Source organism: Carcharhinus amblyrhynchos, chromosome 12, assembly GCF_965287045.1.
Source record: "Carcharhinus amblyrhynchos chromosome 12, sCarAmb.v2.hapA, whole genome shotgun sequence".
Taxonomy (NCBI): Eukaryota; Metazoa; Chordata; class Chondrichthyes; order Carcharhiniformes; family Carcharhinidae; genus Carcharhinus; species Carcharhinus amblyrhynchos.
This window is the reverse complement of record NC_137335.1, coordinates 83,978,141-83,992,968: the sequence shown is the minus strand read 5'-3', so window position 1 is coordinate 83,992,968 and position 14,828 is coordinate 83,978,141. Positions and strand designations below refer to the sequence as shown.

Below are 14,828 nucleotides of genomic sequence, written 5' to 3'. Positions count from 1 at the left end.
GAGCAGAAGTAGCAAATGCAACCCTTCGAGCCTGCTCCGCCATTCAATCAGATCATGGCTGATCTCTCCCTGGTTTCAAATCCACTTCCCCACCTGTTCCCCATTTCCGTCTTTCCTTTTTTTTATGAGAAATTTGTCCATCTCTCTCTTGAAACCATTCAATGATACAGATTCCACCGCACTATGGGGCAGCGAGTTCCACAAATTCACCACCTTCTGTGAGAAGTAGTTCCTCCCCATCTCAGTTTTAAATCTACCACATCGCAACCTATACTTGTGGCCTCTTGTCCTAGATTGTACATAGATAAAGAAAAGCAGCGTCCTCTTGGGATCGACACTGTATCCCCACTGTATGCCATCCTCCTGTTCCTTGTTGTGTCACTCAGCCACAATCTGTGTTGTTATTGTCCCCTTTTATTCCATGGTCTTCCACTTTTCCCCCAGGCTTATGTGGCACTCCACTGAATGCCTAATTATTCTGAACTTCCTGAAGAGGAAGACAGTAGCGTTGCGATTATATTACTGGGCCAGAGGCCTCCAATAATAACTCAATCACAACTGTGTTCTATTCCTATCATACCAACCCAATGATCCAAATTCAGTTTAATCCAATGACCTTGAAGACTCGCTAAAAGTCCAACTGGTTCATTAATGCCCCTTAGGGAAGGAAACCCGCCAATCTTGCCTGGTCTAGGCATTATGGGACACCATACTTAGCTGCTCACTAAAGTACCCTAGCAAAATCACCTGGTCGTACTGCTTGGCAGAGGGTCATCTCCCCCTATTTGGGATGGTCAATAGATCCTACCTCACTGGCAATGCCCACAGCTGAAAGTTTATACTTGCTTGACTGTACAGAACTTCAGTATTGCTGAAAAAAAGAGATATACTGTCAAAGTTTTTTGCCTTGCACCCATCAGGACAGGCATATTCCATGTAATTCTACCACCTGTATTTGAATAGTAAGACAAGTTGGACAAAAGAAATGGCTTTAGTGTGATATTGTTTTAATACTACACATGACAATACTAAACCAGGAAGTTTCAAGAGCAAGGAAACCAAACTATTAACACCAAAGAAAGAGATGCCAGCCAGCAACATACATTACTATTTACTTAATTGGTTTGAATCAGAGCCAGAACATACTGCAGTAAAAATATAAACCTACGCTACCGGGAGAATCTTGTATCCAGTTGCACGCAGATTATAATCTACAATACAGTGATACAAATAACAGTATGATACAAAATAGTTACAGGCAGATTAATGTAATCATGTCTGTAAAGATTCAGAAAATGTTAATGCCACACAACCATTAGTGACAGTGCGGCGAGTACAGGTGTTGGCACCTGTGTCACGGGATCATTGCAGGACTGAGAGGAAGCACTTCACGTCATCCTGGGCTTGGAGTGAGCTCGGGCCTTAATGCCCCTCGTCCTGAGAGCTGCTCGCTGAGGGTCACTTCTCCAGCTGCTGAGGGGAACTGAATGCTTCGTAAACATTGGCTGCAAAGTCCTTCACCTGGTCCATCAGCAGCAGGTCCTATGGCAGCAATGGGAGTAAACACTCAGCAACAACATGCATGTACAGAGGAACCCTTACTGCATCCCCACCTTAAACACAGGGAAGCGGCCCAATGACCTTTTGCAGGAGGAACAATCAGACACAAATGGAGGTCAGGCAAGAGGAACAGTTAGGAGGAGTGGCCAAAAGCTGGGTCAAAGAAGTGACTTTTAAAGAATGATGGAGAGAATTCCATACCATGGGTCCAAGGTGACTGAAGGCACAATGATGTAGGCGGTGCAGGGGGAAGAAGCAAGGACTGAGGGAATAGAGGGTCCTCCGGAGGGGGGCGGTAGAGAGAGAAAGAGAGAGAAGTTATGGGGCCAGAGGAGCTTGAACAGATTAGGAGAAGGCAAAGCCATGAAGAGATTTGAATGCAAAACAAAGAATTTTAAATTGGAGGCACGAGGGAATGGAAAGATAATGTAGCTGCACTCAAGAGAAGCAGAAAAAGATTGGGGTGGTAGAGGCCTATTCTGTGTTTATGTTCAATACACATCAGGTACAGCCTCCAACATCACCCTCCTTATTTGCTCCAGGTTTTCTTACACAAACATATATGGTCCCTGACTCTGCACAGTGGCAGCCAGCATCAGAGCTTTAAATCTGAATGCCACAGAACAGAGCTTTGCTGTGTATTAGGTAGCAACTGGCCCAAGCAATAGCCAAGGTAGATGAATGGGGAATCAAACAGAGGGCATGATCCAGGTCGTATCAAATTAGAAAGAAATGGCTCTAAAAGCAGGGAAGGGCCAAGACAAACACTGGAAGATGCAGCCTTGGCTGAAAAGAGCAGCAGAAAAGAGAAAACAATTGAGTGACACCAAGGTTAACTGTAGGAGAAAGGGACAGCAAGAAGTAGCTGGTTTCAGAGATCCAGGAGGTAATGCATTAGCGGTGATGTGAAATCGGAAACAGATTGTAACACAACGAGGATGCAGGGAGCAGAAGAACTGCATCCACAAAATGACTAACACTCACCTGAACAAAATGGCTGGGTGTCTCACTGCAGGTCGAATGTATCTGCCCATTAATAATCGGGATGATTTTAGCGAGGGGAAGTCTAATGTTGGACAAGCTGCCAGGACGAGAAAAGAATGAATGTGAGAGAGAGGGAATTGGTTGTTTGTGAAGCCTGATTCTGGCAGTAGATTTCACTCAGTAATAAGTGTGGGGAATGAGGAACTCACAGACCTGTCTGCTGTCCGCTCGCTGGCCTCTCAGCTCCATTTACAGCTACATATGGGGAGCGTGATCAGCTCAAACTGACTGTTCTAAGGTATACCATGCCAGAATTCCAGAATCATTGTGGATTGCCCCTTATAAACATCTCCACTTTAATTGAAGGCCGCAATCTAAAACTGCAGAAGCTTGTCAGTACCATCATTAATACTAATCTTCAACTAGCCAAGAACAAAATCCCCTTTTACAGCTGAGTTGCTCAAGTCCTAAAGCCCTGGAGGATCAGCTGAGCCAGTGGCACGGTGGTTAACATTCAGCCTCACAGCACCAGGGACCCGGGTTCAATTCCCGGCTTGGGTCACTGTCTATGTGGAGTCTGCACGTTCTTCCTGTGTCTGCGTAGGTTTCCTCCAGATGCTCCAGTTTCCTCCCTACAGTCCAAAAATGTGCAGGTTAGGTGGATTGGCCTTGCTAAATTGCCCCTAGTGTCCTGGTGTCCTGGCTCGGGTCACTGTCTGTGTGGAGGTGGCACATTCTCCCCATGTCTGCATAGGTTTCCTCCTCCGATACTCTGGATTCCTCCCACAGTCTGAAAGACGGGCTGGTTAGGTGAATTGACCCGAACGGGCGCCAGAATGTGACGACTAAGGGAATTTCACAGTAACTTCATTGCAGTGTTAATGTAAGCCTTATTTATGACCAATAAATAAATAAACTTATAATCCTCTTGCTTCTACACAGTCTATGCCTCTATTCCCTGTCTATTCACGTATCTGTCAAGATGCCTTTTAAAACATTGCTATTGTATCTGCTTCTATCACGTCCTCTGGCAGCTCATTCCAGACACTTACCACCCTCTGTGTGAAAAACTTGCCTCTCGCATCTCCTTTAAACTTTCCCCTTTGTACTTTAAACCTATGTCTTCTAGTAATTCACATTTCTACCCTGGGAAAAAGGACTCCGACTATCCAATCCATCCATGCCTCTCATAATTGTGTAAACTTCTTTCAGATTGCCCCTCAGCCTCTGATGTTCAAGTGAAAACAAACCAAGTTTGTCCAATCTCTTCTCATAGATAGCTAAAGATCTGTTGCCCCAGTAAATCTCTGCCCTTCTCTCCAAGGCCTTGACATCTTTCCAAAAACATGCCCATGACTGGACGTAGTACTGCGGCTGAGGCCTAATGAGTGATTTATAAAAGGTTTAGTACAATTTATTTCTTCTTGTATTCTAAACTCAAAGCAAGGTTTCTGTGTACTGTTAGTTCCAGCCACATTTCTCCTGCTCTCACCTCCCGAATGGCATGTGGCGCTGCACTGACCTGTTGATCTTTCCGTTCTGAGTCAGTTCCTGTTCTGTTGGTTTGAAGAACTCGGCCATGTTATCCAGCAGTCGGCTAAATCCCCGATTCAAGCAGGAATTCAAAACCGTGTTGAAGTCTGGACTGTTATACAAAGTGATAGATAGTCAGCGATCATATTTTGTTTTAGTTTGAGCCACTGAATTTAACTGCCTTGGCCAAATCTCATACAGACCTTTCCAGCATATCTCTTGTTTCATTTAGAAGTTTTAATGTGGTTACATCTTTCTCTGTCAAACCACAGGCCTGTGGAAAATAAAAGATTGCACAGAAATTTTAGTGACAGATCTTATATTTGACCTCGCCCATGAGCAGGAATCTAACCTGGTTATGGGGGCAGGCCTCAACTGATAGGAAATAAGATTCTTGGGACTCATGGACATTGCTTGCTCAGTTCAATTCCTTTGGCTGTCTCAATACTTCTCTACATGTTTCTCGGTCTTGGTTTTGCTGCAAAAAACCAAGACTTGGGGAGTACAACAAAGGGCAGCCATTTATTAGCTTGCCTCACTCTCAAGAACCTAACTCTTGAGGTACATGAGGCTATTGTGACTTTTTAAAAAATTCTTCCTTGGGATGTGGGTGTCGCTGGCAAGGTCAGCATTTGTTGCCCATCCCTAATTGCCCGTGAACTGAGTGGCTTGCTAGGCCATTTCAGAGGGCAGTTAAGAGTCAGCCAGTGGGTCAGGAATCACATGTACGCCAAGCCAGGTAAAGAAGGCAGATTTCCTTCCCAATGGACATTATTGAACCAGGTAAGTTTTTATAACAAAATCCCTGATTTAAGCAGGAACTTAAGACCATGTTGAAATCTGGACTGTTATACAAAGTAATCGATAATTGTCAATCATATTTTGTTTTTGTTTTAGCAACAGAATTTAGCTGTCTTGACTAAATCTCGTATCTCTAAATTGACAATGGTTTCAAATTCATCGTGAGACCTTTAATTTCAGATCTTTACTGAATTCAAAATACACCATCTGCAGTGGTGAGATTCGAACCCGGATTTCCAGAGCATTACCCTGAGTTTCTGGATTACAATCCAGTGACAGTACTACTATGCCACCGCCTGTCCTAAACAGCTGGTTAGGATGTTTGGTCTGAACAGGACAGTAGAGGGAAGATGATGTGGATTTACACTGACCCAGAAGGCTGCACTCTTTCATAGTGACTGCAGACAGCTTGTCCTCTAAGGACTGAGAGTTATGATGCCAATGAAACTGCATTGCTCATCTGTATGAAACCATGCTTCAAGATCTCAGTGCCAATTCATGTCTTTTTGAAGTTGCACAACACATTGGTAAGACCACACTTGGAATACTGTGTACAGTTCTGGTCACCCTATTATAGAAAGGATATTATTAAATTAGAAAGAGTGTAGAAAAGATTTACTAGGATGCCACTGGGACTTGATGGTTTGAGTTATAAGGAGAGGCTGGATAGACTGGGACATTTTTCCCCTGGAACATATAAGGTCGAGGGGTGATCTTATAGAGGTCTATAAAATAATGAGGTGCATAAATCAACGAGATAGTCAACATCTTTTCCCAAAGGTAGGGGAGTCTAAAACTAGAGGACATAGGTTTAAGATGAGAGGGGAGAGATACAAAAGGTCCAGAGAGGCAATTTTTTCATACAGAGGGTGGTTGGTGTCTAGAATGAACTGCCAGAGGTGGTAGTAGAGGTGGGTATAATGTTGTCTTTTAAAAAACATTTCGATAGTTACATGGGTAAGATGGATATAGAGGGATATGGGCCAAATGCAGGCAACTGGGACTAGCTTAGTGGTTAAAAAAGGCACAGCATGGAAAAGTTGGGCTGAAGAGCCTGTTTCCATTTCTATCACTCTATAACTCACAGCAGCAGATTTGGCAGGGGCTAGGCCCAAACCAAAAGGTTTTTCAACTCGAGGAGAGAGTGGCCGCTGAGTACCAGGGAGGAGGAGGTAACCAAGGTCACTGTCCTGCAGTGCCTTACAGTTGGGTTCAGAGTCAAAATGGGAGAACAGGCCACTCACCTCTGGAATACTGATTGCTGAGATGTCAATAATAAGGAAGAAATAGAAGTGACTTTGTGTTAAAATGTTAGTGACACTGTCCAGAGCATAGCTGACTGTCACAGGCTGAGATGGAGCCAGTGACCAGTGTCAGTCCACGCCGAGTCAGATGCTGTCAGGTGTGCAGCGGACGCTGGACTCTAGCTCTGGGTTAGGAAGGCTCCTACCTTTGACTGCTATCCAACAAATCAGGCTGGAAGCCGGTGGTGGGCTGAAACTCTGCAGTGAGGTGTCTGCAGTTGAATAGTCTTCCAACAATCTGCCATTGAGGATGACAAGTGAAAAATGGCGAGTCGAGTATCAGATTTGAGGGCTGTATCCAAGCAAAGAGTTGGCAAGGAAGGAGAATGGTTGAGGAAACAAACAAAGAATGCACTTGTGGTAATGTCCCTGACTGGCGTCAGGGCAAGTTGGTGCTCGTATACCTGGGAGGCCAAGGTACTCTCCTCATTGGGAATGAGATACCAACATAGCGGGGACCTAGTCATGCCACTCTCTGGCTCATCGGACTGACCACGGTGCTCCACCAGCTGCCGGATTTCACCCAGGTACCGTTCCAGCTCCTGCAGTGACACACACTGCTTCAGCGACACACTGTGTAGACAAACAAACTGGGCATTAACACTCAAGCAGGGCCACATGTACAATATACCTGTCACAAAGCACTACCCACAGGTGAATAACGTAGACTTACAAAGTCTTTACAGCAGGAGAAGCAGCTGCTTATGCTCCATACAAGCCTCCTCCCATACTTCTCCATATTAATCTATACCTCTATTCCATTTCAGGACATAGTCCTGGAGTAGGCCATTTGGCTCTTCAAGCCTACTTATTGTTCAATAAGGTCATGGCTAATCTGTTTTTCTTCCATCCTCGTGTGTTAATCCAGCTTCTCTTTAAATGCACTTCAAGCATTCACCTCAACCACTTCCTGTTGTCTCACCTCTGTGTGTTAGAAAATTTATTCTGAATTCCTCATTGAATTTATTAAAGACTATCAAGGGGGAATAGTGGCATAATGGTGATTGTCTAGTCATCCAGAGACAAAGGCTAATACTCTGGGGGTATGGGTTCAAATCCCACAGCAGCTGGTGGAATTTTAAATTCAACTAATTAAAGCAACATCTGGAATAGAAACAAAAACAGAAAATGCTGGAGAAGCTTTCCGCAGCATCAGTGGAAAGAGAACAGAGTCAATAAATGAAGGGTAATCCTGGCTCAAAATGTTGGCTCTATTCTCTCTCCGAAGATGCTATCAGACCTGCTGAGTTTCTCCAGTATTTTCTGTTTTTATTTCAGATTCTAGCATCCACAGTATTTTGCCTTAATCTGGAATATAAAGCTCAGTTTAGTGATGGTGAAATTACCATTGATTGTCTTAAATAAAACTCATCTAGTTCAGTAATGTTTTTTAGGGAACAAAATCTGCATCCTTGGCTGGTCTGGCCTACACGTGACTTAGCAATGTAGCTAACCCTTAACTACACCCTGAAATTGCCCAGCAAGCCACTCAGTTCAAGGGAAATTAGGAATGAGCAATACTGATCTTGCCAGCAACGCCGTATCCCATCAAAGAATAATATTAAAACATATTTATTATCCCTAGCTTTGGTCTCCCCACAAGTGGAAACATCTTTAAGTCTATCTTATTAAACATTTTAATAACTTTAAAGACCTTTATCAGGTCAGCCTTCCATCTTCTACCTGGAGAAAGGAGCTTTAGTTTGGTTAGTCTTTCTTGATAATTATCTCTGCTCAACTCAGCTTTCCTTATAAATACATTTGTATGTTCTCCAATGCATCTGCATTATTTTGATAATATGGAAAACAGAACTATGCATAGTACTCCAAATGTGGTATGATCAAGTTTAGCATAACAAGGCTGCTTTTCAATATATCGCCCAAGAAATTAACCCAATACTTTGTCTTTATCTGATCTTACATTGCTATTTTTAATGTTTTAACTATCTGTATCCCTGTAAGTACATAGATGTTAGTACTCCTTTAGAAAGACCAGAAGATGTGTGCAAATGTGAGTGTTTATCAGAGAGGGCAGTGCATGAATAGGGTACTGAAAAAGAACTCAACAGCAAGGGGGATCTTTGACTTTCATTAAAGTTTTCCAACGCTGGCTGGACATTTCACTGGAGGTTGCAGCACTGTTCCTTCAACCCCATTCAGTTAGACAGTCTTTATATATGTCACCCTCACCATCTAGACACCATCCACTACAAAGCAGCCTGCTCGATTGGCACCCCATCCATTAGCTTCAACATCCTTTCCTGACTTGGAAATGTATCACCGTCCCTTCACTGACATTGGGTCCAAATCCTAGAATTCCCTCCTTAACAGTACTACGGTGCATAGAATCACAGAATCCGACAGTGCAGAAGGAGGCCATTTGGCCCATCGAGTCTGCACCAACCACAATCCCATCTAGGCCCTATTCCCATAACCATATGATTTACTCTAGCTAGTCCCCCTAACACTAAGGGGCAACTTAACATGGCCGATCCACCTAACCAGCACATCTTTCAGAGTGTGGGAGGAAGCCTGAGCACCCAAAGGAAAGCACACAGACAGAGGGAGAACATGCCAACTCCATACAGACAGCAACCCAAGCCAGGATGTGAACCCGGGTCCCTGGCACTGTGAGGCAGCAGTGCTAACCAATGTGCCACCCACCGTGCTGCATTGGTTCCGAAAGACAGCTCACCACCACTTTCCCAAGAGGGATTAGCAGGGTAAACACATGGGGTTATGAGGATAGGACCTGGGTGGGATTGTGGTCGGTGCAGACTTGATGGGCTGAATGGCCTCCTGCTGCACTGTCGGATTCTATGATTCTAATAATGAAAGATGAGCAGTGAATGTTGGCCTAGCCAGCAAACCCCAAATCCCATGAATGAATTTTAAAAAACACTGAACTTTAATACTTTTACAACTGAGAAACATTTTTCTTCACGGTCCTATAATTTTGCTCTCAGCGTTCATTGTCCTAGAGATCAATCTCCAGCTCCGGGAGGCTCCAGGATAATCCAGGAAAGCTGACAATCCAGCTTCTGTAGGATTTTCCTCCTTGTTCCGGTCAGGTGAAGCTCAATGGTCAGGTAGGAAAGGTGAAAAGCTGCAGCACTGCATCATCGCAGGAGGCCATTCTGCCCGTTGTTTCCATTCTGATCTTCAACATGATCTTGGCTGCTCTGTAGCTTAAACCTGTCCACCTGCCTTGGCTCCTATGCTTTAATTCTCTTGTCAAGCACGATTATACACTGCTCTCAGCCTGTCTTCATTAAAATTGATGTGGAGATGCCAGTGTTGGACTGGGGTGGGCACAGTAAGAAGTCTCACAACACCAGGTTAAATTACAACAGGTTTATTTTGTAGCACGGGCTTTTGGAGCACTCACCTGAGGAAGGAGCAGAGCTCCAAAAGCTTGTGATTCCAAATAAATCTATTGGACTTTAAGCTGTTGTGAGACTTCTTAGTGAGTTAAAATTGATGTTAAAACAGTAGAGGTAGTAGTAGAGATGGGTACAATTTTGTCTTTTAAGAAGCATTTAGACAGTTACATGAGTAAGGTGACTATCAAGGGATATGAGCCAAATGTGGGCAAATTGAACTAGCTTCATCGTTTAAAAAAAAGGGCAGCATGGACAAGTTGGGCCGAATGGCCTGTTTCAATGCTGTAAACCTCTATGACAAAATACAAATCCTGTCGTTCAATTTTTTTTAAAACGCAGGACAATGTAAAAACTGCTGAAATCAGAACATGAGATTCGTCACCCCATCTTGTTTGAACACAGAAAGAATACTGACAGGCACCATGATATTTACCTTCCAATCACGCTCTGCACAGCTTTCTTCACCACTGTAATCAGTTCGCTCAAACCTAAACATGGGGACACAAACAGCTATCATTAGAAACTGCATGTAGACTAAAGGGGTTCTCCTGCTGGGTAGATTTCAGCGGACAGCTGTCCCAACACCAGCATGGGTCAGGGAGGGGATCTGTTCTTGATGGTCGTGGGAACTCCTGTTCTGCAGGGCTGTAACGAGCCATTGCTAGAGACACTGGCTATGCTCCCAGCCTGCTATACACATCCATCCATTTTAAAATTACTGATCTCATTCTGGCCCAAACCCTCCCCTGAAATGCTCAGATAAACAAAGAAGACCTGCAGTGATGTTGTTACCCTATGTGCTTCCTTTGAAAAGGTTGCAACGATCACTACCTCCCACCTATCTCTGTCAAGGGGCTTGTTCAAAGCTGGAGAGATTCAGTAGCATAAGCCTATATTCTCTGGACTTAGACAAGTGAGAGATGATTTCATTGTAACTTTTCATGTTGTTGAAGGGTTTGACAGGATACGGATGAGATTCTGCCCCTCTCCTCCACCCTTCCATTTGATAAGATCATCACTGATCGGATTATGGCTTCAAATCCACTTTCCTGTGTACCCTCACAACCCTTAACCCCTGGTCAATCAAAAATCCATCTCACTCAGCCTTGAATATATTCACTGACCCAGTCTCCACTGTTCTCTAATGAAGAGAATTCCAAAGACTAATGACCTCCTGGGAGAATATTTCTCCTCATCATGGTCTTAAATGGGCAAAGCCTTATTTTTAAACTGTGTCCTCTTGTTGTATTCTCTGCCACAAGAGAAAACATTCTCTCAGCTTCCAATCTGTCAATTCCTCTCTTGATCTTCTATGCTTCAATAAGATCACCTTTTCATTCTTTTAAACTCCAAATGGATGCAGACCCTGTTTATCCATCATTCAACTCTCCTGTCCCAGGAATCGGTCAGGTAAATATTCTCTGAATTGCTTCAAATGCAACTATATCCTTTCTTGAGTAAAGAGACTGAAACAGTACACAGTATACTCTAAAGGTGGTCTCACCAATATTCTGTACAACTGTAACAAAACCTGCCTACTTTTATACTACATTCTCCTTGCAATAAACTTGAGATGAGGAGAAATTGCTTCATTCAAGAGTTGTGAACTTTTGGAATTCCAGAGGGTTGTGGCTGCTTAGACACAAGCATATTCAAGGTAGAGATTAATCTGCTTTTGCATACTAAGGGTATCAAGCGATAGGACAGGGGGTGAGGTTGAAGTACATCAGCAATGATTCCACCCAATGACCAGGCAGGCTCCTGCTCCTGTCAATCTTGTGCAGATATTAGACAATCCTCAAAAGGAGCACCACTCACTACAGAAGAGTGAGTCCGTTAACGCAATACACTGGCCACTATGTGAATTCAGCCCATCCACTGGTAGAGTTTTAGCAGTCGTTAACTGTGTTGCTGCAGCCTATCATGACCTGTCACTGAACCCAAGACTGAGAAATGCAGGTTCAGAGAGCCATCCAGCACAAAGGAAGCCTATTCAAATCATCATGCTGGCTCCATGAATGCGCTAGTTCAATTAGTATAAACCACTCCTGCTCTTTCCTCATGTCCGTCCAAATTCCTCCTTTTCAAACAGATATCCGATTCGCTTTTAGAAATGATTATTGTAGCTGCGTCCACTAGCCTGAGTGCATTTAAATACAGGTCCTGTGTTTCCATTCTTTTTTAAATGCAGCACAGTGTGGAAAGTGCTGAAATCAGAGCATGTGATCTGTGACCCCAACTTGTTTGGACAGAGAGGAATATTGACAGGCACCATGGCAATTCACTGTGTTAAAAAACTCTCATCGCTCCCCCCTTGAAGTTGATGCCAATAACCTTCGATCTGCACTCCTTCATTGTTCCGCCAGTGATTCCAACAAGTAAGCCCTCCCTACAGCTCTCATCCCAAATCTGTCCTTCCTGGGCTCCCAGAGTGATGGGACAGACAAGCCAGTTTATTGTTCCAGAAACTCATAACCGATCCCACCAGGTTCGCTCATTGCCAGCTGGTTAGTCAGGTTTTTATGTCGGAGTGCCATGGCAAAGAGAAACTCCCTCTTCCCATTGATGTTTTAGTGGTGACCGACCTGACACAATAATCACACAGTGTTCTTTTTATTCATTCATAAAATGTGGGCGTTGCTGACGCACTTACTGCTCATCCCCAATCGAGTAGTTTACAAGGTCATTTCAGAGGGCAACTAAACTCAGCCATATAGACTCATAAAAAAAGGGAAAATTCTGGAGAAATTCAGCAGCTCAGAGGGCATCTTGAAGTTAAAGTTTACTTATTAGTCACAAGTCAGGCTTACATTAACACTGCAAAGAAGCCACTGTGAACTTCTGCTAGTTGCCGCACTCTGGCGCCTGTTCAGGTTAATGCATCTAACCAGCTCGTCTTTCGGGCTATGGAAGGAAACCGGAGCACCTGGAGGAAACCCACGCAGACACAGGGAGAACGTGCAGTCTCTGCACAGATAGTTAACTGAACCGGGAATCGAACCCAGGTCCCCGGCACTGTGAGGCTGCAGTGCTAAGCACTGTGCCACTCTCTCTCTGCAGAGAGAGAAACAGTTAACGTTTCGAGTCTGTATGATTATTCAGAGTTAAGGAGAGGGAGAAATTTGATGGATTACATATTGTATAAGAAAGGGTGCAGCAAAGCAGATCACTGAATAATTATAGCACAAGAAGAGGCCATCCAGCCGTTTGATCTGTGATGGCCCTCTGAGACCATCTCACTAATACCACTCTCCTGCCTTTTCCCACATATTGGCCACACTGGGCAAGTAGAATAGATTTCCTTCCTTCCCTAAAGGACATCAGTGAGCCAGATGTTTTTTTCTGAAAACCTGACAGCTTTACGGTCACTATCACAGATACTCACCTTTTAACTTCAGATTTTTTGAAGCAACTTAGATTAAATTCTGCAACTGTGGTGATGGATTTCAAACTCATCAGTCCAGGTCCCCAGGAGTGTTGTACTGCTGCCCTGTACGCAAAATAACCTTGTGCAAGACAAAAACAGCAAGCACACTTACCATCCCCAAGCAGGTGCTGTATACTGGATAGGTATTGCTGCTGTACCTCAGGAGGAGCTAAAGGGGCCTGTGACACAAGCAAACCACAAAGTGAGTGACACAGTAATACTGGCTGACAGCAAGCCGTGGCAGAAAGAACATATTTTCCACGTTAAAGCACCTTATCTATGTCTTAGTACAAGAAAAAGAACTGATGTCTATGTTCATATATTCTATTCCGTTCTGTAGCTACGGACTCCATCCCTCTTCCTGGCAAAAGTCTGAGATTAAGCCAGACTGTTTTCAAACTCAGTATCACAACTGATCCTGAGAGAAGCTTCCAGCCTCATAATTGTGCCATCGCTAAGGCCATATGTATACAACAACAACTATTAATTTATATAGCACCTTTAACACAATGAACAGTCTGAAAACACTTCTCAGGATTGCTATAAATCAAAGTTTGACGCTGAGCAATAAAGGAAATGATGGGCAGGATGTTACGGCCTCGCTTGGGCAAGACCGGAAATTCCCACCCGAGGTCAATGGACATTTCCATTGTCGGATCCTCGCCCGCTCCGATTCTGAGGTGGGCAAGGTGGTAGAGTTCTGGCCATTTGGTCCAGTGGACAAAACCTTGGTTAAAGAGATCAGCGTTAAGGAGTGTCTTAAAAGGAGGGAAGAGAGATAGAGAGGTGGAGAGGATTAGGGAGGGAATTGCAGTGCTTAGCGTCTGAGAAAGAGGCCTGAATTAGAGGAGTGCCGATACCTCAGGGGGTTGTGCAACTGAAGGAAAGTACAGAGATAGGGAGCGGAGAGCACAGAGGGATCTGAAAAACAGGATTGAGAATCTTTAAATCAATGTGTTCTCAAATATGAGTCAGTGAGCACAGGGGTGATGGGTAAAAGGGTTCGAGTGCAGGTTAAGACAGCAGAGTTTAGGAGGAGCTCAACTTTGCAGAGGGTAGAACTTAAAAGAAAAGGTAAAGTATGTTTGAATAGTCAAACCCAGAGGTAACAAAGGCATGAATGAAGGTTTCAGCAGCAGGTGAGCTGAGACAGGGATAAAGTTACAAAGGTGGAAATAGGCAGTGAATATGAAATTGGAGCTTATGCATGGGTCAAACATGATACCAAATTACAAACAGAATGGTTTAATCGGAAACTGTTGCCAGGGAGAGGGATGGAGTCAGTAGCTAGGGGGAGTTTGGAGTGGGGATCGAAACAATGGCTTCAGTCTACCCAATATTTAACTGGAAGAAAGTTCTGCTCATCCAGCACTGGATGTGGGTTAATCAGTTTCATCATTTAGTTCAGTAGAAAGGACCCTTGCAAGAAGTAACTATTTACAATCCCAGTCAGAAGGTAAACGATTGATAATTTTATCAACTCAGTTACTCAGAAAAATCATTTGTTCATCAGGTGTTGCAGTTCATGAGGGGAAGAAGTCAATACCACCGCTGCAGTATTTAATCCTGCCATGAGGGGGCACTGGAGACTAGGGTACATATCTGTGAACCTAGAGTGGACTCAGCATATAAAAAAACTGGATGGCAGTAATCTCAACACGTTTGAAACAAAACTAAATCAACTTGGGAGTCAGCTGGCTGTTGTCGCTCATGAATAGGGCTGATGTTTGTGCACAGCAAGATCCCACAAACAAGAACGTGACGAGTGACATTTTCTGGCACTGCTGGCTGATGGGGGAATGTTGGCTGAGGCACTGTGGGAACCTCCCATTGCCC

The 14,828-nt window shown here is 44.0% G+C and overlaps 1 protein-coding gene across 1 annotated transcript in view; it reads right to left on the bottom strand.

The window, feature by feature from the left end:
- Positions 1-986: 986 nt before the first annotated feature.
- The window catches only part of pex3 (peroxisomal biogenesis factor 3), a 33,854-nt gene continuing 20,012 nt past the window's right edge, over positions 987-14,828 (bottom strand). The window contains exons 6-12 of the mRNA XM_080200856.1: positions 13,105-13,171; positions 9,999-10,053; positions 6,587-6,755; positions 4,281-4,351; positions 4,067-4,189; positions 2,545-2,641; positions 987-1,542 (exon numbers count right to left, since the gene is read on the bottom strand). Coding sequence (XP_080056982.1) covers positions 1,459-1,542; positions 2,545-2,641; positions 4,067-4,189; positions 4,281-4,351; positions 6,587-6,755; positions 9,999-10,053; positions 13,105-13,171 — 666 coding nt within the window. The 3' untranslated portion in view covers positions 987-1,458. The remainder of the gene's footprint in view (positions 1,543-2,544; positions 2,642-4,066; positions 4,190-4,280; positions 4,352-6,586; positions 6,756-9,998; positions 10,054-13,104; positions 13,172-14,828) is intronic.